The 27,707-nt window shown below is 40.7% G+C and overlaps 2 protein-coding genes across 13 annotated transcripts in view; both read left to right on the top strand.

The window, feature by feature from the left end:
• Positions 1-25,267, top strand: part of LOC122010412 (histone deacetylase 15-like) — a 39,860-nt gene extending 14,593 nt beyond the window's left edge. For 3 of the 7 annotated variants that reach the window (XM_042566943.1, XM_042566941.1, XM_042566942.1), the window contains exons 5-18: positions 10,354-10,415; positions 11,408-11,483; positions 11,638-11,702; positions 12,032-12,087; positions 12,512-12,635; positions 12,795-12,920; positions 13,063-13,113; positions 17,249-17,317; positions 17,966-18,074; positions 20,588-20,667; positions 21,349-21,431; positions 21,502-21,547; positions 23,203-23,371; positions 24,771-25,267. In XM_042566943.1, the coding sequence (XP_042422877.1) occupies positions 10,354-10,415; positions 11,408-11,483; positions 11,638-11,702; positions 12,032-12,087; positions 12,512-12,635; positions 12,795-12,920; positions 13,063-13,113; positions 17,249-17,317; positions 17,966-18,074; positions 20,588-20,667; positions 21,349-21,431; positions 21,502-21,547; positions 23,203-23,371; positions 24,771-24,901 (1,247 nt within the window). In that variant the 3' untranslated portion in view covers positions 24,902-25,267. Of the gene's footprint in view, positions 1-10,353; positions 10,416-11,407; positions 11,484-11,637; positions 11,703-12,031; positions 12,088-12,511; positions 12,636-12,794; positions 12,921-13,062; positions 13,114-17,248; positions 17,318-17,965; positions 18,075-20,587; positions 20,668-21,348; positions 21,432-21,501; positions 21,548-22,964; positions 23,055-23,202; positions 23,372-24,696 lie in introns of those variants that run through there. The other 4 variants (XR_006119882.1, XM_042566945.1, XM_042566944.1 and 1 more) reach the window with 4 other exon arrangements.
• Positions 25,268-27,138: 1,871 nt separating this feature from the next.
• The window catches only part of LOC122010410 (D-lactate dehydrogenase [cytochrome], mitochondrial-like), a 106,697-nt gene continuing 106,128 nt past the window's right edge, over positions 27,139-27,707 (top strand). For 2 of the 6 annotated variants that reach the window (XM_042566939.1, XM_042566937.1), the window contains exons 1-2: positions 27,146-27,470; positions 27,550-27,640. In XM_042566939.1, the coding sequence (XP_042422873.1) occupies positions 27,226-27,470; positions 27,550-27,640 (336 nt within the window). In that variant the 5' untranslated portion in view covers positions 27,146-27,225. Of the gene's footprint in view, positions 27,471-27,549; positions 27,641-27,707 lie in introns of all 6 variants that reach the window. The other 4 variants (XR_006119881.1, XR_006119880.1, XM_042566938.1 and 1 more) reach the window with 4 other exon arrangements.

The following is a 27,707-nucleotide window of genomic DNA, read 5'->3' as shown; positions in this document are numbered from 1 at the left end:
GCGCTTTGAGCGAGGAACTCGGCATACGATCGAGATAAGAGCCGCGACTTGCGGGCAAAGCAAAGCCCGGCGGCGGCAGTAACGCGTCGGCGTCACGGAGGTCGGCGGGCACCGCCGCCACCGTCGCATTTCAAAGCCCTATTCGTACCCAAGCCGTACCATTTCATAGAGATGGGGATCTTCTTCGGATGAGATGCCTGGGCGAGACAACGAAAGGAAAGCCCCGGCGGACTTATCTCCGGCGGATCGATCGCCGATTTTCGGAGGCTATGCAGACCCTCCCAAGCACTACGTGCCTCCGACGATCGGCGAGTCTGTGAGACAACCGACGGATGATCATCCGGTAAGTTCGATAACAGCCCACTCTCCATGATACGGATGGAGTAAAGTCTGAGTTTTCTTACCACTCTCTCGGGATCGGCTCAGCGGTGGTTCGGAGGCTGGGACGGATCCATCACAAGCCGAGGACTTCGAGCGGCCTTCCTCCATCATTTGCAAGCGATCGGTATCAAAAACAGCGTGAGCCTGTTCGCCGTCGAGCAGGGAATCGCTTACATCCGTGATTCGACCAGTAGCGATGGACATTCAACCGCCACCTCGGAAACCGTGATGAATGCCTTCGCACAAGGCCTAGTAGATGGGGATTTTTTCCGATCACTCATCCGAAAGCCGCCATGCTCCACCGGGCGAACGAATACATCAACGTGGAAGAAGCGCAAGCGGCCAGGAAAAAAGAAACTCCAACCGAGCGGGCTCCTCCGGCCGAGCGGAAACAGCACGCCGCTCATCAGCCGCCTAGAGGATCAAGGGCCATAGAACAAAATTTCGTTTCGTGCCGGGCGGAATGGGCGAAACTTACCGTTCCGCCCGCGCACCGAAACCGGCACCGGACGAGCGACGGTTTCGTCGCGTCGTGCGTGGTGCGTCACGCGCCAGGAGGAGTCGTGAACAGCATCGCCAGAAGCTTCCGGCGTCGCCGGAAGCTTCGCGGCGCCTGAAGCGTGTCGCAGGCGCAGGAGGCGTCGCGACGCGACGTCTCTGGCGACGCCGAAAACTTCACTGACGGTTCTGGCGCCGCTGGAATCTTCGCCGGACTCCTCCGGCGCCGCTGGAGGTGTCGCCGGACACCTCCGGCGCCGTCGGAGGCGTCGCGGTCGAGTCACGGGAGCGGGCGCGGTCGCGGGAGCAGGCGCGGGTCGCGGGCACAATACTGTGCAAAATTATAATTTAAATAAATTAAACAATTCCTATTTAATTGAGATATTTTAAAGAGTCTTTTATGAACCCTAATTAAATTATCCCAACAAAATATAAAAATTCAAAAAATTTGAAAAAAAAATATATATAAAATATAAAAAATAAAAAAATATTTTTAAATTTTTTTAAAAAATAATCAATTTTATTAAATAATATTCTGAAATTATTTTTACTATTTTAAAATTTTTAAAAATTCTTTAAAATTCTAAAAAAATAATTTTTATAAAAATTCTATTAAATCAAATTTATATTCTTATATATATATTTTAATTATTTTATATTTTTTATTGATTTAATGTTTAAGTAAAATTACCGAAATCGTATCGACGCGCGATACGATCTGCAAATGTCGTTAGGTCTCGGAAACCTCCAGGTCGAAATTTTAAACCATGCCAGGGTCAAGCAATCCGATCCCCAGCGCCGGTCCCGTATGCGAGGTAGGCTGGCAGGCCAAAGAAGAGATGGACCGATGTTACGCTCCTTCCAGGACGGATCGCCAACCAAGGATTGTCGAAGCCTTCCTTCGTGGCTCGTCACATGCCGGAATCTTGGGACGGTCTCCCAGTCGGCGGAACTCGTGAAGCCGATCGGACGCGAGCTGGTACCCGAGCGGCATCATCCTCATAGGCACGAGGAGAATCGCCGGGCGTCTAGAGAGCGGTCTAGGCCGTCCGCTCGGGAAGAGGAAAATAAAAGTACTTCCCGAGGCGAGATCAGCGTTATGGCTGGCGGGCCGGCCGGAGGAGACTCCAACCGCTAGGAAGGCGTCCGTGACTCAGATTCATTCGGTCGGTGTGAGCGGAAGGACCAAATTAGTTTGGGCGGGACTGGAAGGAATTGAAGTACCCAGCGACGCCACCTTTCGTGAAGCGGTAATGTGAATTATACTATTCATGTGTATTTGTTGACAGGAAGCTCGATCAGCGTTATATTGAAGGCGTTCGATCAGTGCAATTGATCGAGCCGGTGACAACTCCGCTCTACGGGTTTACGGGCAACGAGGTTCAGCCGGTCGGACAGATCTGGCTGGCTACCTGTCTGGGAGAAGAGCCGCTCAGGAGGACAAGAACAACAAACTTCGTGGTGGTCGATTCTCCCTCGTCCTACAACGTTATTTTGGGACGACCGGCTCTCAGCGAATTCCGAGCGGTCGTCTCAACCTTCCACCAGAAGATCAAGTTCCCCGTAGAGGACAAAGTGGGAGAAGTACGGGGAGATCAACTAGCAGCTCGGCGATGCTACATCGAGATGGTCCGAGCAGAGGCCAATTCCGCTCGGAAGGCGCCCCGGATCGAGGTAAACGCCATCACCGAAAAGCCATCCTCTTTAATTTATGAAAAAAAAGAGGAAGTGCAGATACACTCGACCCGATCGGAGGCCACGACCTTCATCGCGTCCGATCTGGAGGCGATGCAGAAAGAGGAGCTGGTCCAATGCCTCAGAAGAAACCATGATGTCTTCGTCTGGTCGACACATGAGCTGCTTGGGATTTCACCAAGTATCGCGCAGCATGAGCTCCACGTCCGACCGGACGCACGGCCAGTAAAGCAAAGAAAAAGGGACTTCAGCGCCGAGCAGAATTTCATCATCCGAGCGGAGGTGGAAAAACTTCTGGAGGCCGGCCATATACGCGAGGTGCAGTTCCCGAGCTGGTTGGCTAACGTAGTGTTAGTCTCCAAGCCGGGCAACAAGTGGAGAGTATGCATAGATTTTCGGGATCTCAATAAAGCCTGCCCGAAAGATTTTTATCCTCTGCCCCGGATAGATCAGCTGGTGGACTCTACGACCGACTGTGAATTAATCTGTATGCTCGACGCCTACCAGGGCTATCACCAAGTGTCGCTCGCCCGTGAAGATCAAGAAAAAGTCAGCTTTATGACGGCCGACGACACTTATTGCTATAATGTAATGCCGTTCGGATTGAAGAATGCAGGGGCCACATATCAGCGCTTGATGAATAAAGTGTTCAGAGAGCAGATCGGACGGAATCTGGAAGTTTATGTGGACGACATTCTCATTAAGTCCATCCGAGCGACCGATCTCTTCAAAGACATGGAGGAAACCTTCCGAACGCTACGCAAATATGGAGTCAAGCTAAATCCCCAGAAGTGCCTGTTCGGAGCAAAAGGAGGGCGCTTCCTGGGATACATAGTGACCGAGCGGGGAATCGAAGCAAATCCCAGCAAGGTGAAAGTTCTACAAGATATGCCGCCTCCAAAAAGGGAAGTGCAGCGTTTGGCCGGTCGGATAACCGCTCTGTCGTTCATCTCCAAACCGCCGACCGAAGCCTTCCTTTTCAAGATCTTACGCAAAGCTACAAAATTTCATTGGGACGAAGAATGCGACCGGTCGTTCAAGATTTGAAGGCATATTTGAACTCTAGCGAAGCCGATTGCGGGTGAGCCACTATGTATGTATTTGTCTTCAACCGAGCGTGCAATCGGCTCGACTTTAGTGGTCGAGCGGAGAAGAGTCTGTATTTCCTTAGTCACATTTTAAAGATCTTGAATCTCGCTTCTGGGCTCGAGAAGTGGCTTTCGCTCGGTCCTTGCTCGTACTTACTGGCGCGTACTATCATTATCGAAACCAATAGCCGCTCGGACGTGTTCTACTAAATCCGGAGGCATCCGCGGCTCGTCGAAGACTGGACGCGGTCAGTGAATTGATATCCATACCAGCCCGCTCGGCGATCAGCGCGATCCTTGGCGATTTTGTGGCCAAAGGTCGGGCCGGAAGCTATGTGGAGAATATATGTGGACGGGTCGTCCACTCGGCTCGAGCGGGATTAGAATATTGTTACTCTCCCTCGAGAAGAGAAGATGCACTTATCCGTCATTTGGATTATAAAGCTACCAACAATGGAGAGTATGAGGCCCTCATGGCCTGACTCGGCGTGTGGGAGCCGGTCGAATGGCAACCGCTCGGATTCGCATTGGCGCTCATGACTCTCGGTACCTTGAAATCAATAGTGCTCGGCTCAAGCTCTACGCTGAAGCCTTGAGAAGCTCAAGTGACTTTAGAGAAGTTATTGTCGGAAGATACCCAGAGCGAAAATCAGCGATCGATGAGTTAGCCAAACTCGCGAGCTCGATAACACCGGTCGCCATTCGAAACCAATTGAAAAAGTATTGTTGGTGGCGCACGTCGGCGGAAGACCTCACATTTCCATACGATGGCGGACACCCATCATAGAGTTCCTCGACTCGGGATCCACACCATCCGACCGGAATGAAACCCGGTGCTAAGGAGAAGAGCGGTTCACACTCATAGGCGATCGACTTCTGAAAAGGCTTTCGTGCGTTATTGAAATCGTGAGCTCGGAAGACTCGACTTACATCCTCCAAGAGGTACATCGAGGATCGTGCGGAGGACATCCGGCGGACGATCACTAGCTAAGAAGATCCTGCTGGCGGATACTTTTGGCCGACCTTACAGGCGACGCCGCTCGGACATCTACGTGCCTTTCGTGTCAGAAGTTCCACAACGTCTCGTAGAAATGAAGGCATCCAGTTTCGTGTCCGATTCGATCGATGGGAATGGATATTGTCGGTCCATTTCCGATGGCGGCAGAGGAGATTTTGCTAGTGGCGGTCGATTATTTTTCAAGTGGGTGGAGGCTGGCAAAGATCACCGAACAGATGGTCAAAAAATTCATCTAGCAACACATCATCTGTCGGTTCGGCATCCCTCGCCGATTGGTTTCCGACAATGGGCGGCAATTCACAGGGAAGGTGCTAGAGGATTGGTGCAAAAGCTACGGCATTGAGCAACACTTCACGTCCGTGGCTTATCCCCAAAGCAACGGTCAAACCGGGAAATTCTTCGTATTCTGCGCGCTCGGCTCGACCATTTGGGAGGAAGTTGGCCGGATGAAGTGCCGAGCGTCTTGTGGGCCATCCGAACGACTCCGAAGGAAGGGACGGGCATCACACCATTCCATTTGGTGTACGGTGGCGAAGCAGTTATTCCGATTGAAGTCGGCGTCGAGTCCGTCCGGATCCAGAGCTATGATGATGGCAACACCGAACGGAGGAACATGGAGCTGGATTTGGTCGACGAGGAGCGAGCCAAGGCGTCCGTTCGGCTGATGGCGTACCGGCAGCGGATGAAGCAAAATTACAACCGCCGTGTAATCCCCAGATCATTCCAGGTCGGCGATCTTGTCTGGAAGAAAGTCAAGCCGGTCGGCGATGTCGGCAAGTTAGAAGCTCCCTGGGCGGGCCCCTTTAAGGTTATTGAGAAGCTCCGATCAGGAGCATATTATTTGGAGGATGAAGACGGGTGGCAGCTGGATCGACAGTGGAGTGCGAATCATCTCCAGCCTTATCGAGCGGGGTGAAAGATGCACGAATGTAAATCATTTTGTATATGTTAGTCGCCCGTGTCCTTATAATGCAGGAAGCAAAATTAATGCAAAGGATGGCCAATGGATTCGCCGATCGGCATCGTCAAATTTAACCTGGAAGACCGTCGAGCTCCGACGTTAAATATCGAGAGACGAGCCGGCGTCTATAAACGTCCGAGCGGAAGACCGTCGAGCTCCGACGTTAAATATCGAGAGGGCGTCTATAAGCGTCCGGCGGAAGGCCGAGCGGCTATATCGAAGTCAGCCTTAAAAAAGGCCGTCGAACTCTGACGTTAAATATCGAGAGACGAGCCGGCGTCTATAAACGTCCGAGCGGAAGACCGTCGAGCTCCGACGTTAAATATCGAGAGACGAGCCGGCGTCTATAAACGTCCGAGCGGAAGACCGTCGAGCTCCGACGTTAAATATCGAGAGACGAGCCGGCGTCTATAAACGTCCGAGCGGAAGACCGTCGAGTTCGCCGCCGATATTGTTCGACCGACTCTACGTTCCGCTCGGCTCAAGGCCCAAAGGTTCTTGTCGGCTTATAGCGAGCAATCCTTGCTAGCAAAGCGGAATGATTACGCGTCCGGAATATTTGCCCGAGCGGAAGGGCAAGGCCAAGTACTTCGCAAGAATGCCTTTCGAATGCCGGGGGTGTGATAATAGGCGAGCAGGCAACACACATATTAATTAGCAAAAGGACAGCGCAAAAAGATAGAGTGCGCGAAAGGAAAGCATTCCATTAAAAATAACATCTCAGGCCGGGCGACCTAAGTACAAAAGGGATCATATTTAGCCGGGTGGCCAAATTACAAAAATCACTCGATATAATCGTAGAGGGTCTTGGGGATGTTATCTAGGAGCGCCACCTGATCGCCGGCCGGAATATTGGTGGACTCCGGAAGAAGGCCCTTCGACTTCAGATAGGTCATAGTGGCAGTCATGGCCAAGTCGAAGGCTGAGTACATCCGCTCGCAAATTTTCTCCGAGAATTCGGGCGATCGGATGTGGCTCTGTCGTAGAGCGGCGACTCGGCTCGGCTCGGAGTCCTGATATTCTTTGAAAGCCGCCTGGGAGCTTGTGAGGGCCTCGTTCAGATTCTTAAGCTTTTCCGCTTCGGCCGAGCGCCCCGCCTTCTCCCTATCGAGCTGCTTTGTCAACTCCTTTATCTTCAGCTCCAGGCCCCGAGCCTCAACGTTCTTCTTCTCCAGATCGGAGATAGCTGTATTCTTCCGAGTGGTGGCCAGGGTTATTTTTGTGTCAAGCGACTTGACTTGTCGCTCGGACTCGGTCAAGGCGTGGGCCTGGTCGGCTGTCTTCTTCTGCTCGGCCGCCAGCAGAGTTTGAGCTTTCTTCAGCTCCTTTTGCAGCTCGGAATAGGAAGGGCCCTGAAGGCCGGACGGATCAACGGCGGCCTTCAGTTGCCGTGGCTCTTCATCCACCATGGCCAAGCGGTTGGAAACCGCAATTTCCTCCACCCATCTCTGGCAAGGGAAAATTATAGTTATTAGCTGCCGATCGGAAAGAATGCATTCAAAACTTTGTACGAGCAAACTTACCCCAGTGGCCTCCCGCATGTGGCTATTGGCCAAATTTCCTAGGGGTATCAACGCTGTGCGTGCCCGAGCATCGGCCCACATCTCAGCTAGGGGCCCTTTCAAGGTGATGGTGTGCTCGGGCGCAGATGGACGGTCGGCCTCTGGCAGCAGCTCTTCGGTTGGTAGATGAAGAGTGACCCGAATCGTGCGGCCATGACCAGGGGTCGTCCGATCGGCAGTCGGAAGGGGATCAGAAGCCGGCGTAGAAAACTGGGAGTGAATGGTCGAGCGCTGGGCTGAATGGCGAGCGGGCGGATGGGTGCTGATTGGAATAGCCTCCACTGGAGCAGTTGGCTCATCCCAATCCGAAGGCGTCCGGTCGGACGAGATAGTTTCGGTCTCTGGCGCCTTGCCCCGAGCAGTTGCAGTGACCCGCTCGGATGGTTGGACTGCGGAGGTTGCCGACCGCAGGGGAGTCTCCACTCGACGCCTCTTTTGTAAGGGCTGCTCCTCCTCCCGAGCGGAACCTTCCTCGGGGGCAGTTGGTTCTCCAGAAGGAGTGGCTCCGCTGGCCACGTTTTGCTGAGAAGCGGGAGCAGTCCCGCTCTCTCCTTCGTGCGATCCGACCGGCTGGATACCCAAAGCTTCCATTTCTCTGGCGGAGCCGCCTTCCTCTTGACCATGACCGAATCCATAACGATGTCCGCTGCAAAGAAAGGAAAAGAAATCAGTTAGCAATCAAAGCAAATGCCCAACCAAAGTTCTTACCGAAGCCGGCCGGAAGAGGGGTCCGTATAGGACTCAGCCCGAAGATGTACATCACTCCCTCGTGGAGAAGTTTGTTGATGTCAAGTCGCAGACCGGCCAGTATATTTGCGGCGTGGAGGTAGTCCGGTCGGGTCTTGAACTTCTTCAACTCGGGAGTTGGGGGCAGACTGACTTGCCACTGGGTCGGGAAGTTTGCCTGATTGGGCATACGGATGTAGAAAAAATAATCCTTCCAATGTTTATTGGAAGTAGGGAGTTTGTTGAAAAAGACCAAGCCGGGCCGAGCTTGGAACATGAAGGTGCCCGACTTGCTTGGGGTAATAGAAATAAAAGAAGACCTCCGGTCGGAGGGGGATGTTGTGAATCTTAAACAAAACGACAACACCGCAGAGGAGACGGAAGGTATTGGGTACTAAACTGCCGAGCGGCACACCGAAAAAATTACAGACGTCTATAATGAAAGGGTGCATAGGAAAACGAAGACCGGCGGTAAACTGGTCTCGGAAGACACAGAAAGCTCCGCGCGGCGGCCTGTGAGGCCGAGCGGCGGGACCAGCTAAGCGAATTTCGAAATCCTCGGGGATTTCGAAATTGTCTGCCAAAATATCGAAGTCCCGCTGTTCGAATCGGGACTGCATGGTGGTGTACCATGGGCCGAGCGACTGATCTTCGGGATTGGAAGAGCTAGCCATGGGCCGAGCGGGAGGAGTCAAAAGGCAAAAAGGCAGGAGCGAAATAACAGCAGACGAAAGGAAGTTTCAAGGATCGAAACTGAGAGAGAAATGCGGAGGAAACACCGGAAAGGAGGAAGGAAAGATATAAAACCTTGCTGCGGAGAAAGGGATCAAGGAAAAGGCGCCGGAGAGCGTCGGAGAGCAGAAACAGGATCGTCGGAGCTCCGAAGCGCAGGAGGCAATAGTCGAAATCGCGGAGGCAGATAAGGAAGAGAAGGAAACGAAGAATTTATAGGGTGAAGGCCGGGCGGCCTCCACCGTTGGATCCAGGTCACGGGAATCAAAGCATGCATCGAACCGTCCATTTCGAATCGCTTCGATCACATCAAAACACCACGCCACCGCCGCCGTACATCGATGGCAGTGCGCCACGTGGCATTCAATCATTCGGAGCATTTAATGAAAGCATGCTCAACCTTAATGTCGAGGATTGGCGCAGAACACGAGGAGATCCGGTGAACGCCATTGTGGATTCGCTCAAGGCTACCTCTATGGTTGGCCGAGCGGGAGATACAAGCACGGAGGAACCGCTCGGCTAGATTCTTAGTCCAGTCAGTCGGACTATTCGCCTCCTTCGACTAGACTTGAAGGGAAGGCAAGTGATCCGGTAGTAGGAACAGGGGACCCCACCCTGTGGAGTCAACGCCATGTAGAAGTCACAGTGGCAGTTGTCCATCCGGAGAGGGCCGGGTCCGACCGGACGACAGGGCCGGGTCCGACCAGGCGGCAGGCCGACCGTCCGGTGGAATCGAACGTCCCGATCGGACGATAGTCGGCTGATGGTTGAAAGGCACCCTGTCGAAATCAGGGTTCCGGCGCTCAGTGGAAAAGGTCGTGGTGCCGAGCGGACCTCACACTCGGCCAAAGCCATAAGGTAACACTGCTAATAGTCTCCACAAAGTATATGAGGGAAAATCTCCCCAAGTAAACCACCACATATGTCCGGCCGGATGTTGAGGTTGCTGTCCGCCCGGACGCTAGATCTGGAGCAATGTGGAAAAGGACAAGGAACATCTTTTTCTGATAGCAGGTATGTTTCATGTGTGGGCCATGTTCCAAATCTTGTGACAGGGGATTCCGCTGTCCCATCGAGGACATGCTAAGACTGTAGCAGTATGGGTTAGGGAAGCTCACTGACAAGTCCTTACTGGAGTATGGGCTAGGGACACGTGTACACCTCGGTAGGTGTACGCTCACTTCTTCACTGCCCTATATAAAGGTCTTTATCCTTCGTCGGAGGTACGCGGTCTACTAGTTTTAAAGCCACTGTTTCTTTCTTGAGCTTCGCCTGACTTGAGCGTCGGAGGGTCGCCGCCGGGAATCCCTTCCCGGCCCGACTTCTGTGCAGGTTCGTCGGAGCTTTGTGCCACCAGTCGAAGATCCACGCCAACAGCCGGAAGCGCCACGTGCCCAGCGTCCGTTGATTCGGCATTCGGACAGGATCAATGATGATTTTAATGACATTGCTTTTTTTTGCACAAAACTAGTTAGTAGTGCATTTTTCATGCAAGGAATGCTCTAAATTCAAGAATTTTCTATTTGCTAGTATATTTAATGCTTTCTTCTTCCCGTGTGCAAGTACAACTGTTGTTGCATTATAATAGATATGTCGAGACAACCTAAGTTCCTGTTCCAAGTAACTTACAGTAAGCTTTCTTGCTACAATATTTTATAGAATATTTCTTATATGGCGGCAATATTCCTGCAGATTTGTGTTCAAAATCAAGAACTGTTATTGGGTTTGATGAGAGAATGTTGCTTCATACAGAGGTTTGTACTTATGCTATCTGTACTTGGTTTTTTTCTTTTTATGCTTTTTTTTTTAAACTTTATCTTTGAGTTTTTGCTGGGGCATCTATTAACTCACATTTGTGTGGTCAAACACCATATTTTTTTTCTGGATAGCCATATCAATTCTGGGGCAAATACCCAGATGTACACAGCCAATAATTGGGTTGTCAAATGTGGACATATTTCATCTAAATCAATTTTTATTACTTAATTTTCTTTGCAGTATTTGTTTAAATACAAACTAAAGGCTTGTTATACAGACTTATTTATTTATTATCTTTGGTTGTGACTTATGGTCTGCTACTCCATGGAATTTGTTGAGCGGGGATATTTATTGTGAGATTGAAATATGTCATATTATGTTACGCCTCCACTTTGATGATGTCGAACCCAACCAATTCAGGCTCTCATCTGAAGTGCATAACATTACTTCCCCTTTCAAAAATGTGCCTTTCCTCAAGCATATAAATGAAGTATTATATTTTTTCTTATTGGAAATAAAAGCAACTCATTCATTTGTTTTTCTACATAATCCTTCTCGTCCAACTAAGCCATGTATCCTAAATAGCAGGAATTGGTTTCACATACTTTTTCATGTCATTCAACTCTGTAAAGCTATCTCTAGTAATACCTGTGCCATTTACATCTCTTTTAATTACATTAACGGAAGTTTTTCCCCTTTCTCACTAATACCTGCTCTAATTAATTAACTTGTCTGGTTCTGTAATTTGTTGATTGCCTTTGAAGTTGGCCATATCATTTTAACTAATATTCATATTAGCAGAGCTTTACCTAGTTACTTGCAAGCACACAAATTTTTTGTAGATGCTTCTTTGATATTTAGCAGTCTTAGATTTTTCTTTATTGTTAGTCTCTGGGGACACCTTCAGTTTTTGAAGTTATTTTATTTATTTATTTTTTGTCTATGTTACCTTTCTTCCGCCCTTTTGTTATTTGTGCTGCTATACTAGGTCGAGATGAAGTCACATCCTCACCCGGAAAGACCTGATCGTCTTAAAGCAATTGCATCTAGCTTGGCTGTAGCAGGTGATTTTCATATTCATAGAGGAATTCTTTATAGCTGCCATTGCTTCTTGCTTCTCTTTTCCCTGCTGAATAGATTTTTGTTTAGGTTCATCTTAATGCATTATGCCTTTCTTGTTGCTTCTTGGCCTGAACTGTAACTTCTATGTAAATCCAGGAATTTTCCCAGGCAAATGCTACGCAATACCAGCTAGAGAAATAACAAAAGAAGAACTTTTACGGGTAATTAATTAATTTGGTGACGATGAGCTATAACTTTTATGGGCATTTACCTGCTAGTAATCATGGTTTCATTGGAAATTATTTTTGTGATAATATGGCGTAGTGTCTCTCATTTATCCCAAGTTCTTGTTGTGGCTTAAGACATACAAAAACTTATTCTTGGTTAATCGGAGGGCATTGTACTCAGACCATGTTCAAGTTTTACACTGCATTTTCTAGGTTAAGTATGTACTACTTTAATTCAATCCTTAAAAATGATATTTTCTTCTTTTTTTAATTTGTTCATAACAATCCTTATTCATATTCATACGTTTGCTGATAACTTGTAGGTTCACACTTTGGATCACATTGAAGCAGTTCAACACACAAGCCATATGCTTGCCAGGTGCTTGCTCTATTTGCATTCACTTGCAGGATAACATTATTTTATTTATGTAGCACACTCATAGCTCTAAATTTGCTACTTATGGTTAAATTTCTCCTCTTGTAGCATCACTTTTTTGAAATTTTGTATTTGAACATTTCCATTTGCTATATTTCTTTATCAGCTAAATCAATTGCAATCAGATGTAGTTGATCTTTCATTCTTTAGAACAGATTTAGTCTCTAATGAAACAATTTAACCTTGTTATAGCACTTAAACTCAACCTACTGGTATAAACTTTTCAGTTAGATAGTTTCTTGAAATCATTCTAGTGATGATCAAGGAAATGTTAAATGTGGAATGTTACAGCGATGAACTATTATTAACGTAACTCCTATTTTACGTTTGAAAAATATGACAATTTCCCCTTGGTTTGAACTGACAGTTACTTTACTGCTGACACTTATGCCAACGAGCATTCAGCATCTGCTTCTAGGCTTGCAGCAGGATTATGTGCAGATCTTGCTTGCACAATATTGTCTGGTAGTGCAAAGAATGGCTTTGCTATGGTACTTGGTCCAGTCTCTCTGCTTTGTAATTTGCACTATTTGATGATTTTTCTGTAATGACCTGGATACTTTCAAGAAAAATATTGACGGTGTTTAATTTTATGAGCAGGTCTGTTATCCATTTTTGTCATTTATTTCTATGAAACTGTGCTTCTACAGGTTAGACCACCTGGGCATCATGCAGGTGTTGCACAAGCAATGGGCTTTTGCCTCCATAATAATGCTGCAGTTGCATCATTAGCTGCTCAAAGTGCTGGTGCTAAGAAAATCTTGATTGTTGATTGGGTATCCATCTTTTTCTTTTATATGGACTCTTGGCTTGTCAATTTCCTAGTTGGATAATTCATTTTTTTTCATGACATTTGAGTTGCAAGAGCGTATACTTCTTCCTTCAGTTTAAGAGTTCTCTTCATATTTGTGGTTGCAGGATGTGCATCATGGAAATGGCACACAAGAGATATTCGAGGGCAACAAATCGGTGAGCTGTATTATGAGTAATTTTAACTCCACCTTTAGTGCTTGAAAAATACATCCAATTTTAACTTATGTAACATCAACAAGCCATATTTGGTCCAATTATTTTAAGTTGGCTACAGGGATGGGTCCCTCCTTTGTATATCCCAATATAATAAATCTTGTAATTTTACTTTAACTAGTCTTTTTACCCTCCGTATGTTTTGAATCAACTTCCTCCAGTTTTAACATGTTAATGTAAAACAAGATTTGTAAATGGTTTCATATATCTGTTAGCTTCCTTGATGTAATTTCTAGTTTAACTTGGGTGGGAGGGAGAAGAGAAAGTTCTATATCAAAGGCCAGAGAGCAGCCTTATTTCTTTACTCAAAACTCACATTTCCAAGCAGGTTCATTCACATAAAAAAACTTTAAACTATAAACTGCCTTACCTTCATACTATGCATCTCTGTTTCATCCATGGATTAAAATCTCAAGCCGTTTTGCCCTATAATGGCTAAACATTTCGTTCCACCTGCGGATCGACACCGACACTAGCACATGCATGCCAGCGTGCCCCAAGCCCGTGAACGCATCGCACAGGCTCGGGAGCATTGCAGAACAAGTTGGAACAGGAGTGCAACGTATCCGTACAGGTCACACGAGCTCGACGACGCGTTGGGATGCATCGTGCGAGCCCGACGATGCCTCTGAATACATTGCAGAACACGACAGAATAGGAGGGTGCCAAGGTTTAGTTAGGTTTAATTAAATAACTTAGGTTAACAATTTTAATCAACTCCGAACTATGATTGAAATAATTTAGATATGCTTAATTTAAGCCTAATAAAATTATCCCATTAATTTAATATATATATATATATATATATATATATTAAAAATTATTTTATTAATTTTTTTTAATATTTGAATTATTTTTTTTTATTTTTAATTAATGTATTTTGCGAGAAATGAGGAAGGGAAAATTATATTAGATTTTGCGATAGCATATGACCTTATATTAGCTAATACGTTTTTTAAAAAAAGAGAAGTATACTTAGTCGTGAGAATAATAAATCACAAATTGACTTTCTTATGATTAGGAAGAAGGATAGAAAGATTTGTAAAGATTGCAAGGTCATTCCTGGAGAAAGTTTAACTACCCAACATAGGTTGTAGTGTTGGATATACGCCTCAAACATAATATCAATAGAAAAAAATATATACAACTCCTAAAATTAAGTGGTGGAAGTTAAATGATGGAAAGGAAAATATATTTAAGGAAAAGGTAGGAGTACAAGCATTAGGTGAAATATACTAATACGACATGAGATAAGATGATATCAAAGTTGAAAATAGTAGCTAAGAATGTACTCGGTCAGTTAAAGGGACATGCACCACTAAGTAAAGAATCTTGATGGTGGAATGAGAAAGTATAAGAGAAGGTGAAGGAAAAACAAATTGCTTATAAGGAATTATATATTTGTAAGAATGAGGAAAACTTTAAAAATATACAATAGCCAAGAAAGAAGCTAAGAGAGTAGTGAATGAAGCAAAGAATGAAACTTTTAAACAATTATATCAAAAATTGGATACAAAAGAAGGCGAAAAAGATATTTATAGAATAGCTAAAATGCGAAAAAGAAAGACAAAAAATCTTATCCAAATAAAATGTATTAAAGATGAATGTAATAGGGTACTAATAAATGATGGAGAAATAAAAGAGTGGTGGAAGAGGTATTTTTATCAACTTTTTAATGAAGGTTCATGTGACCAACTTAATTTAGGTAATTTAAGTAGGTCAAATGAGAATAGAAATTTAAATTTTTATCGTAGATTTCAAACTTTAGAAGTAGAACAAGCTTTATATAGGATGCACAATGGAAAAATCATTGGACTAGATGATATTCCGATAGAGGTATGGAAGCATCTAGGGAAACACAGTATTAAATGACTTACAAAATTATTTAACATGATATTAAAAACGAAAAAAATACCTGATCAATGGAGGATAAGTAGTCTAATTCCTTTATATAAAAACAAGGGAGACATATAAAATTATGCAAGCTATAGGAATATTAAATTAATGAGTCATACCATGAAATTTTGGGAAAAAGTAATAGGAAAAAATTAAGGAGACTATGGTGACTGAAAATCAATTTGGGTTTATATCTGGAAGGTCGACAATAGAAGCTATACATCTTCTTGGACAATTAATTGAAAAATATTAGGAGCAAATACAAGATCTACACATGGTATTCATTTACTTAGAAAAAGCTTATGATAGAGTCTCAAGAGAAATTATACGGAGAATTCTAGAAAAGAGAGGTGTTAGTGTAACATATATTGAACTAATTAAGGATCAGGATGTAATAACTAGAGTAAATACTTCAGGTAGAGCAACTGAAGCATTTCCAATAAAGATAGTATTACATTAAGGATCAGCTCTAAGTCTTTATTCTAATTATGGACGAATTCTGCATACATTCAAGACATAGTATCGTGGTGCATGTTGTTTGCAGATGATATTATTTTGGTAGATGAAACATGTGAAGGGGTAAATGCTAAACTAGAATCTCGGCGAGAAACACTAGAAGGGAAAGACTTTATGCTTAGTAGAATAAAGACAGAATATATGAAATTTAAGTTTAGCAATATTAGACATAATGAGACAATTGTTAAGATAGGAGATGACGAGCTGCCCAGAACCAAGAGCTTTAGATATTTAGGATCATTTTTGTAAAATGATGGAGGGATTGAGAGAGATGTCTTACATAGAATATAAGTAGAATGGTTGAAATGAACGAGAGCATTGGGTGTTTTATGTGACCGTAAAGTACCTCTAAAGTTGAAAGGAAAATTCTACAAAATCGCAATTAGACCTGCTATATTATGGAGCTGAATGTTAGGCTATGATTCAAGTACATGAGCAGAAGATGAGAGTTGCACAGATGAGGATGTTAAGGTGGATATATGGACATACGAGAATGAATAGAATAAGAAATGAGAACATTAGAGAAAAAGTCGGAGTGCATCTATTGAGGAAAAACTTCGAGAGACGTTTAAGATGGTACGGACATGTACTTAGACGACTAATAAATGCCCCAGCTAGGTGATGTGAAATTATGACAAACACGTATATCAAACGAGGAAGAGAAATACCAAAAAAGACTTTAGTTAGTAACAATAAAATAAGATAAAATTTATTTAAGTATAGATGATGATATAGTAGGAGATAGAGCTCAATGACATAAAAGGATCCATATAGTCGACTCCACCTAGTGAGATAAGACTTGGTTGTTGTATTTTTAATTAATATATCTTATATTTAAAAAATGTTGAAACAATATTGTCACGATACGATATGGTACCAAAATTGTATCGTTTTAGTCTAGGATCGAAATCTCAACACGGATTGAGATTTTAAATCAAGGTTCCATCACTTGGTAGGCAGATAATATGATATAGACTATCTCTTTCTATTAATGGCTACGTTATGAAGAATTTGAATTGAAGTTGGTGGCTGAGTTGTGGAGGCATGCTCATGCAAGGAGATAGATGGAACAAAATGAATGTAGTAACTTGTTTACTTATAACGTATCATACATGTATTAAATTTAAGGTTTAAAATGTCAAGCCATGCCGAAGTTTCGTTTTGGCCTTTGACTGAATGATACCATTTCCGTATCGTGCTGATGTTTTGATGTATATGGTGTCAGTGGAGGAGGAAATAGATGAAGAAGAAAAAAAAGAAAAGACAACAGATATTTAAGTTTGAACTTTATGTTCCATTTGAAATGGAACAGTTTTGGCATTCTCTTGTATGGACATAAGATAAAAGTAATATTATCTCAATTTATCTTGATCCATATTGTAGCATGCCAAGAGGTGTCAAGTGTTGGCATGATGTGACTCATTAATATTCATATGATTGACGTAGCGACATAGGAGACATTCCCTGTAACAAGTAGTTTCATGTTTCGGAAATGATTTTATTTCAATCATGCCGTTTGGCATGGTACGAGATTTCAAACCATGATTAAATTTTTGCTACAGTGCATAACCAGTTGTGATGTCATTTTTTTATGCCTTTCTGTTATTTACTCAATTGGCTATCTGGCGTTTTGGTTGACAGCTAGTAACTTCTGTTTGATATTCAGGTTCTGTATATATCATTACATAGGCATGAAAATGGAAGGTTCTATCCTGGAACTGGAGCTGTTGATGAGGTACTTCACCCATCAAATTCAATTAGAAAAGGTCCTTACATTTGCAAATTGCAATTATGTGGAGATACATAATTTTTCTTTTGTTTGATCAAAGAGTTGGCTCAAAATTTGTTAATATAACATCAAATACATGGGCATAACTGATCAAGGACCTCACAAATAGGACGGCCTTGATTAAACTCCTGATACCTTGAACAGTAGACCACATCCCACACTTACTGCCTCCCTAGCAAGTTAGTCTGCTTCTCATTGCCTTCGTAAGGGATATAGTTACAGACCATCTCCCAATCCTGGACCAGCCATTGTTTAACAGTTTCAATGCCTGATTTCGAAATGGTGTGGGGTCTGGTAGTACCATTGATCTTCTCCAGTGCTTCTTTGCAATCAGTTCTAGCACAAAGAAAGCAAATTTCTCTGTCCCATGCAATTTGCAAGCCGTTGTTGATGTTCTCCAATTCCGCTCCCACCACTACTGTCTTCGATCATACTAGAGCAAGCACAAATTGCATCCCCTCCCTTATCCCTGATGCTGCTGCCAATGCCTCCCTTCTGCCAGCGTTGTTGTGTTTAATGTTGCTTCTAAATTGGCATGATAAGTAATTCAATTGGATAGCTTGTGTTTGAATTACCATTTGCTCATACCTGCAGGTTGGCAGTATGGATGGTGAGGGATTTTCTGTAAACATTCCTTGGAACTGTGGAGGCGTGGGAGATAAGGATTACATTTTTGCTTTTCAGCATGTTGTCATTCCAATAGGTTGTTTTCTTACTTTCCTATTATTTGATGATAGCTTGTATGAGCATATGGATGAGAACTTCAAGTTTTTAGCTTTCTTTTGGATACATGGTTTCAATTCAAGGTCTTAGTCTTGGTGTAATTACAGACTCTTGATGAGGAGTTACCATCGTTAATTTGTAGCATACAATTATAAGATTGAGCCATCCAGTAATGAATAGAAATTTCAAATTTTGCTTTTTTTTTTGAGCTTAAGGTGAATTTGTTCTATATTAAAACTAAAGGAATTTTCTTGCTTTCTTGTCCTGGGAATTCAATCTGCAGTTCCTGAGGTTTTTAACTACTGGAGAAAAAAATGTTTGAATTCAGAAAGCTAAAAGAAATATATAGTGTTGGTAATAATACTTTGCTCCATTGTTTTGATTGATTCTATTAATTTGCTTGTTGGTGATTGAGGAATATAGAGTAGTACACTATCCTAGTGCCCCAGAGAAAGATCATTAGTCTTACTTTCAAGTTCGCAATCTGTATGATAAGAAAAGACAAATCCTAATTTGTTATTTTAATTTAACTGAGTTTATCCCCAATGAGCATGTGGGATTGATGGCACACATCTTACTCTTGATTTACAATCTTCATTTGTTTGTTGAACTTCTCAAACTTTCTAATTGTTACAACCTTTTGTGAGAGTATCTATCAGTTGTTCCTTTATGTATAAACTATAAAGACCATATGAATTTATTCTTATTTCTCCTAATCTCTTAGGAATCTATCATAGCTCAAGAATCTTTCGAAGCACTGGATTTTTGTATTCCAATAGTTAGTATATTGCCATAATACATTTCTGTTGATTATTGTTATTCTTGACCCAAATCAAAAAGAATTTTTCTTAACCAAACTATTTCACAAGACTTAATAAGTAGGTGCAATGTATTCAAGGTAAAATTATCTCTTGGTTTCATTATATTTATACCAATATTGGATTTTCCAGATGCACTCTTTCGATCATTTAAAGGTCTGGCCCAATAACTCAGTAAAACCAATAAACAGTCCAAGATTTTTCATTTAGGCTTTGTTGTAGCTATTTGTCTGTATTTGCCCATTTGGAATTGTTTAAGATGCTTTGAATACTCTTCATCAAACTTTGTTTCATAGAGCTAACTGAAGCCAAAAACACTTTGTCTTGGGCATATCTAAAGGATTCCTACTTCATTGATTCGATTGCCACTCTTTCTTCATCCATGGGAAAATCCATGTTTCTTTTATTACTTTTCAAGGCTTTAAGATTCTGTCTCTAAGAAAGCAACTGCAAGGCTTATAAATTTCTTGGAATGAATGTGCCTTTCATGATGCAATGTTTGCTCAGATGCTGATTTCGTATATAAACTTTGATTTTTGTTGTAGAATTATTTTGTTTCATTACTTTGATCAACTGCATTATGATGCTGTCTAGTTACATTTTAAGGTCTTTGGATGTAGGGACGGATCCAAGATTTGAAGAGCAGTGGAGGCTAAGTTGACTCACTTAATCGTTCACGCAATACAAAACTTTTTAATAATTCTAAAGATGATGCCATTAATTGTTCAGGCAATACAAGACTTTTTACTAATTGTTCACGCAATACAAATCTTTTTACTAATCGTTCACGCAATACAAAACTTTTTAATAAGTCTAAAGATGATGCCATTAATCGGATACTTTGAAAGATGATGCAATTAATTTCATACTTTGAAATACATTGTATTGCTCAATGAATAGAAAATAATTTGATCAGAAAAATGAATAAAAAATAATTATGAAAAACATAAATAAAGAATTTATTTGTCAAGTGATATGAGGTGGTCCAGGTGGATAGTAATATCCATGCCTAAATAAATAAGATGCCTTAATATCCAATTTGGACAGGTGCAATGATCAATTAAAGACTACTCTGACTGTATTGTGTGGATCAGTGGGGTGATAAAATACATACTATCTTAAATAATATCTTTGAGCCTAGTGGGTGCAATTGGCCCTATAGGATCTTCCTAGATCCACAAGAGAACCCAGGTGGGTTTTGACTTTTTCATTTACAATGCATAGGAATAAAAAAAAGTAATTACTACTCCCAAGTAGTTGGGGTCTTCTTTATGATGTATAGGGATTTATTAAAAAATACTTCTTAATGTTATTACCGGTGCAGGTAGAAAGCATGCCTTTAATCTTTAGTAACTCAGTTTCAAACACTAGCCTCCTAGTTCTCAATCAAACAATCTTAGTTTAGCATATGGAGTTACATAAAAGTAATATTTCTTCCTTTTACCTACTTAGATTGGGAATCGAAAAGGAAACAATATGCCCGCAAAGTTCTACATTTTGGCACAATTAAGGTCACATGCATTTGCATTCTCGTTTTTGGACCCCTAAAGCTACGCTGCAACTTGTTTCATTTGCAGATCATGTGCTTATTGTTTTATTTTTCTGTATTAATTGTTTACTTGACCACTTTTTTCTTTGGCCTCCTATATGACTCATTGTTCATGCTTATTTTCAGCTCTTCAATTTGACCCCGACATCACAATTGTTTCAGCAGGCTTTGATGCAGCACGTGGTGATCCTCTTGGTTGTTGCGATGTAATGACAAATTGTCTATAATTTTGTTTTACATGATGATTTCATGTAACATGTTGATAATTAGTGAATGCAAATTGTCTATAATTTTGTTTAACACGATGATTTCATGTTTTATGTCGATAATTAGTGAATCACATTGGTATTTTGAGATTATGATTGTTAATTATTGGGCACCAGTTGGAAACTTACACAGTAGGTTTTGATCTTTGTCTTTGCTCTATTTAAATACCTGTTTACTTACAATCTTACATTCAATTGGATTTTTTTTTTTTTTTTGCTGTATTGGAATTTATATTTTCACTTTCGAGGTTGGGAAAGTAGAAACACTTTTGAGCTGAAGTTAAGTCATATAAGGCCAGTCTTTTACAGACGCAAAATGAAATTAGATTTTTGGCATAATATTTGTGTTGCAAGTATTTTTTTTTCTTTAATCTGTTTGTATGTAAACAAAACTTCTTAGTGTCAGCCTTAAATTGTTAATTTGTTATTATTACCAAACGGTGTATTGAATATCACTACATTGTGCAGAATTTCACTTGATTGTGTAATTGTTCTTATCAAATTTCTAATGTTTTTCAAAAGGTCAAGGATTATGGTTCACTGATTAGTTATTTTGTATGTCCTTATTAAAAATAGAATGAACTTGTGCTATATAGTTAACAGTTGACACACTTGTAATAGGTCACGCCTGCTGGATATGCTCAGATGACACACATGCTTAGTAGCGTCTCTCAAGGGAAGTTGCTGGTCATCCTGGAAGGAGGGTCAGTCAGTACCTCCACACATTACAGTTTTACATGTTAACTGTAAATTTATTTCTTTTCCTTTTTGCAGCTATAATCTTCGTTCCATATCTTCATCAGCTACCGCAGTGGTCAAGGTATCTTTGTCACTTTCAAAGTTTCTATGTCACTGTTTTACCTATATATTTTGAACAATATAAAATCATCCAGTAGTTTTGGCTCAAAACTATTTTGTGGCCATTTACTTGCCAAATTTTGAAAGGAAGACTCAATATGGACTCCTGGCACTCCTAGGAGTCCATGACAGGTCTTGGTTCCAAGATTTGCAGCTCAAAACTACCTGATGACCATTTACTTGTCAAATTTACAACCGCCTTATATGGAATCATGGCACACTTAGGAGCCTGCATCAGGTCTTGGTTCCAAACAGTTGAAGGCTATCAAATAATTTTGAGCCAAGACTACTTGATGACCTAATTCTGTACAAAGCATTAAATTGAAAGCAAACATTCATGGCAAATTTAATTGATTGTAAAATTTGACAAGTAGCGGCCTTAAATTGTTCAAACAACTAAATTGAAGTGGATCTGCATTCCTGGTACTCAAAGGAGTCCATATCAGGTCTTCGTTGCAAAACTTGACAAGGTTAATCAGGGGCTTCAGATTGGTAGGATGCCTTTTGTAAATCTATTTAGTTGGTAGGATAAACTAAAGATAGGTGCTTGAAATAGGAGTTTTGCCTTGTGTTATTGTTTATAATAAACTGCATCCTTTTTTTAAGCTTTATCTAATGCATGCCAGTATCATCTGTATTCTCTTGGTTTTGTTTGTATGGTTGGTGCAATTGGATATCATACCAATTTAATGATGTGGTATACTAAAATCAAAAGGAAAAAAACAACCACCTGCAGTTCCAAGCCTTTGATGCTATTATCTACTTTTGTTTGTAAACATATTAAATAAACAAGTTTTGATGCTATTTAGTCCTCTATCCACCCACAAAGAAGAGGATCATCAACCGTCCAACTGAATCCTTCTCAAAAAGCTCAGTGCAATTGATTCTTTAATAATGAAGAAATTGTTTCTTAGCTGTTATTAAGAACTTGAATTGTAAGTTTTATACCAAAAATCATTATTTCCAAGGATCAAAGGTTTCGTTGGATTATGACTTGAGCACACGGGCAAAAGATGAGTCGAATAGATGAGGATGTTAAGGTGGATATGCATACATATGGTGATGGATAAAATAAGAAATGAGAATATTAGAGAGAAAGTCGGGATTGCGGAAAACTTTGGGAGTCATGATTATACAAATATATACTTAGACGACTAATAAATGTTCTAGTTAGTCAATGTGAAACTGTGATAAATATGCACGTTAAATGAGAAAAAGGAATAACAAAGAAGATTTGGTAGCAACAATAAAATATGATAAAATTTATTAAAATAGATGATGATATAATAGGTGATAATATATAATTGATCCGACCTAGTGGGATAGACTTGGTTGTTGTTGTATCAAAGGTTTCTAAATTGTTATTGTTTTGTAAATAGCTTTGCAGATCTATTTATTGATGAACAGGATTCTTTATGCAAACATGAAAAAAAGTCTTTACCTTCATTTGGAGAAACTGTGTCTTCATGGTGAAGTTCTTTCTTTCTTTTCTTTTTTTTTTTTTAATTTTCATTCACAAAAAAAAATGCATGGCAACACCTTTCACATTGGAGGCTCAATGTTTTATTTAATTGCGATCGCCAAGAATAAGAAAAATGTTTTACACTTATTTCACAGGTGTTACTTGGCGAAAATCCTAGTCCTCAGTTGAATAACAATGTGCCTTCGAAAGCAGGTCTACAAACTATTCTGCAAGTAATGGAAGTTCAGATGAAGTATTGGCCAATCTTGAAACCTGACTTTATGATGCTTCAATCACAATGGAATATGGTTGCTGCTGCTATCAGTGAGTAATTATGTTGAACTTTTATTGTTGATTAAATTACAGTTTAGTATTTCTATGTCATACTTTGGTTTTGGTTGGAATAGACTATATATTTTAAGAGGAATTCATGATGAATAATCCAGGTCTCTTAAATTATTGTCTGACAAGGATGAAAAATGTCATTATTAGGAGAAAAAGTGAATAAACAACACATACAAAATAGTTATATTGTAGAGAATTATGCTAGGATGTGGTTTTATTAGGGAAAAGAAACTAATTGGTAGGGTGTGGCAATATTTGAAATAATAACATGGTACTGGTCGATCCGAACCACGATTGAGAGAAACATCCCGAAAGTGACATGACATGACCCAAATAACTTTTACAATAGAAATTTATTTCAAAATACTAATAACTTTTCATCTGATAAAACTAATTAATCAATCTTACACCTTATAAAAGTTTATTTTTAAATGTATATAATTAGTTTTAGGTTTCTTCAATTGATCTGAATACCATGATCCATCTATGACAGGATTATATGAATTGTCACCCTTACTAATAGGTGATCAAATGATTGAAATAGATGGAAGATAGTAATTTTATAAATTGAATTAATTAAAGATGATGGTATTAGTGGTACGAGGGAGACCAAACAACACTTCAATTAACATCAGAAGTATTGCTGAAAAAATATGAATATTGCTAGTTATTATAGAATTCAATAGGACACAATCCATGTTAGCTACCCCAAATTATTGGGGTTAACACAAAGGAATAATGACGGTTGGTAAAATGACTTGATCGCTTTGGTGATAGTTTAGTGATTATGTTGGAATAAATCATTTTAACCTAGCAAACTATCAAAAGAATGGATGGTTTAACTTGGCCCCGACCATCGGGGGGTGGGTGGGGGGGGACAATGCAAAGTGAGTGAAGAAAACATGATCAAATGAACAAAGTGAGGGATGGTACCAACTGAGCGAAATGTTAAATAATAAAAGAGCTTATAAAAAGGTGCTAGTTCAATGAGTCACATGTCCAAAATTCTAGACAGAAGCAAGATGTATGGACAGTTAAACCTACTTCTGGCATCTGATATCCAAAAAATGGTAACAGTAAATTTGACTGTATGAACCTTTAGACAGTTTGTAGCTTTTGTTGGCATATCTTATGTTTTTTTAACAAACCACAATTTTTAATTGCCTGATGAGTTATCCTGAGCTCATTGGTAGTTAGTCCTAACTCAATGGTTTAATCTTTCATGTTTTAGTAATTTGGGCATCTTAAAAATGCTAATCTAGCTTATATTGGTACTGATAACAACTATTCATGTTTGACACCAGAAGATCTATAGCAATTACAAGTCCATACCGAGTGGTGCCTTATTTTGGATGAATCTTTCCTCTGCTGTTGTTAGGAGATCAGATTAAAAGGCTGGCACATCCAATTGGTCCGGTATGGTGGAAATGGGGAAGCAAGCAGTTCATATACAAACGCGTCTATGGCAAGCCGTATTGGAGAAGGCGTCTACGATTCAGAGTTGGTTGATGCTACAAGCCAAGCCAGTTTCCAAATGCTGTGTATCACTTTGATTCAAAGCCCAGAGAATCAACAATAACCGAGATGTTAACCTATTGACTAGCCAGCAATCTGCAGATTTATCTGCACAGTTTTGCCATGGATTTCGTTCGTTGTTTAGAGATGTTCCATTTGACACGAATATACTCGGTGTTATTTGATATTACTGTGTTTAGTTGCAGTAATTTTATCTTCTCAAGTTTAGAGATCTACGCCCAGCTTATTGCATTTTCAAATGCCTCTGTTATGTGAAGAAGTAGCTTAACAATAGTAGTGATGTTTAAACAGTTGATATGTTTACAAAACAGTAGTAACAAATGACTTGAATTTATTTTACTGGGACAGAAAAATAAGAAATAAGAGAGGAAAGAAGAAGAAGAAAAAAATGGAAATAAATCAAAGGATGATATTTAGTATTGTTTATGTTTTTTAAATCTTATTCCTATAAATAAATTCCCATCTCATTAATAAACATAAAGGGGGCAAAAATGGTGCGGTATTTTTAATTATAAAAATAATATTTCTTATAATTAAATATTTTTAAAATGTCCCTTTTATGTTTCAGTTTGTTTGGAGTATTTGTCAAATTATTAGTCACGGTGTGGTATTATTTTGATAATTTTTATGTAAGTTTTGGGATATTATATTGACTTAGAGATAGATTGACGTTGGGACCAGTAAATCATTTTTTTTTTATTAAATTAGTTAGTTTTGGACGTTTTTAATGTAGTTATGCTCTTTTAATCTGTTTTGGATGTTTTAAATATATTTATGCTTTAAATCTAAATTTAATAGAGTAAATTGACAGCAGTTAATTAAATTGAGAGGTATCTTTAATTTTTGTACTCCATCCATTTAGAAATTTTAATGCTCTCAAATTACACTATCAAATTCAGTTTCGAAGCCACGGTTTTTCAGGAGTATATTATTTTTAATTTGAAGTGGTTCAAAGTCTTCTTATTTATTAGTTAATTTCGGACCAAATTGATTGATTGACCCATATACATCATTAAAAAAATTTAAAAGTTCGATATTTTTTCAACTCAGGAGAATTTGAGGAACCCATTAATAGTATTAGTAAGTGAGTATTATGAATATATTAAGGAGATTTTCGAATGTTAGAGGAGAGATATTTCATGAATATGATACATTATGAATATGATACATGATTTGAATATTATAAAAATTAAGTATGCGATTTGGATAATATTAGATATCGTTCATCCTCAAATGACCTAGTATAATCAATTCGACGGTTAAATACAGATAGATAAATTAGATACCAAACAGAGATACAGGAAAGGAAAAGATATAGAAAGGAAGGCGACAAGGAGGTGTTCGAAGGATGTGTGATGCCAGGACTATGGAAGCCTTGGGACTAGGAAAGAAGTTTTAATTTTAGTTTCCGCATTTTAATTATTGTAAACATTTGAGTTGTATTTTAAGTTCATGTCATTTGAGATTATTCTGTTTAGATTGCATGTAGGATGAGTCCAGTTTAGTAAGTAGATATTTGTGTGTTTGATGCTTATTTAACTGCGTGGTTGATTGATATGTGTTCCAGCCGCTTGTGGCTGAGTATATATTGCATGTATTGTTGAATATGGTCATCGGTACAGGGGAGACTCTGCCGAAATTTTTCGGTAGGGTTTCCATGTGATTTTTAATCATACCGGTTAAGTAAAGTTAGTAGTTAAGTAACGATCATCCTTAGAGAGTAGTAGTAATAAGAAGGGTGATCGTTAGGATGACATTTTTTAAAGATTTCATCATGATTCGACTCTTATCTCATACTACAAATCTATCTCATGGTTATCGCGTCGGTTACACCTTGGAAGCACATGATTTCGATAATATTGAAACCGATTAAGTAAACTATCTATTTTTAAAATGATAAAAAAATATAACAAAAAAATAATATGATAAAAGATGATTCATATATCCCAATGTCTCATCAATCTATCTTTAAGCTAATACGGAAGGGATAATGGACGTTAGTAGGAGTGCACTTGATTTTCTGGGATTATTATTATATTTTTATTTAATATTATATTTTTTATTTAATATTATTTACGTTCTTTATTTTATTTCTTCCACTTAATTTGTTTTCTTTTTCTTTAATTTCTTTCTTTCCAAATAAACATAAAGTGGCGAAACGTTCAAAAGCCGATTTTATGAAGTGGGCCGTGCCAGTTCGAGAAGACTATTCTTATTCCTGTGTCCACGGTGAACTACGTAGGTAAGCTAACGGTCGGCTTCTGCGATCTGCTCTCTCCATCGCACACTTGGTCTTCATGGGGCTCCTCTCCTCAGCTCTCTTTGTCGCCTCTTCCAGAACCTTCCTCTTCCGTTTCCTCCGCCGCGCTCCCCCTTCTTTCGGCGGCCGTTCTCTCCGATCGGACGCTGCAAGCGACCGCAGCGTCGCCTGGCCTCGCGTCCTTCTCCCCCTCGCCGTCGCCGCTTCTGCGGGATCCGCCCTCGCCTTCGACCTCAGCCGCGTTTCTGCTCCTTGCCTCTGTGACCCCGGCCTCGAATCTTGGTTTACCCTGCGTTTATTGATTTGCTTACTTTTTCATCTGTTTGGAGTGATCTGATCTGTGGGTATGATCCCGATCCAGCGTCAGGAGAGGTGATACGGACCGAGTGGTCAAGGGGTCTCGTACTGAGGTTATTGATGAGTTCATCAGAGAGCTGAAAGATGTTCTTCAGGTCGGGTTCCTGTGATTCTTCTCTCTCTCTTTTTTTTTTGTTGTTTGAATGGTTTATAAAGTTTCCT

The sequence above is a fragment of the Zingiber officinale genome, chromosome 8A (assembly GCF_018446385.1).
Source record: "Zingiber officinale cultivar Zhangliang chromosome 8A, Zo_v1.1, whole genome shotgun sequence".
NCBI lineage: Eukaryota > Viridiplantae > Streptophyta > Magnoliopsida > Zingiberales > Zingiberaceae > Zingiber > Zingiber officinale.
This window is presented reverse-complemented; position numbering and strand designations above follow the sequence as displayed.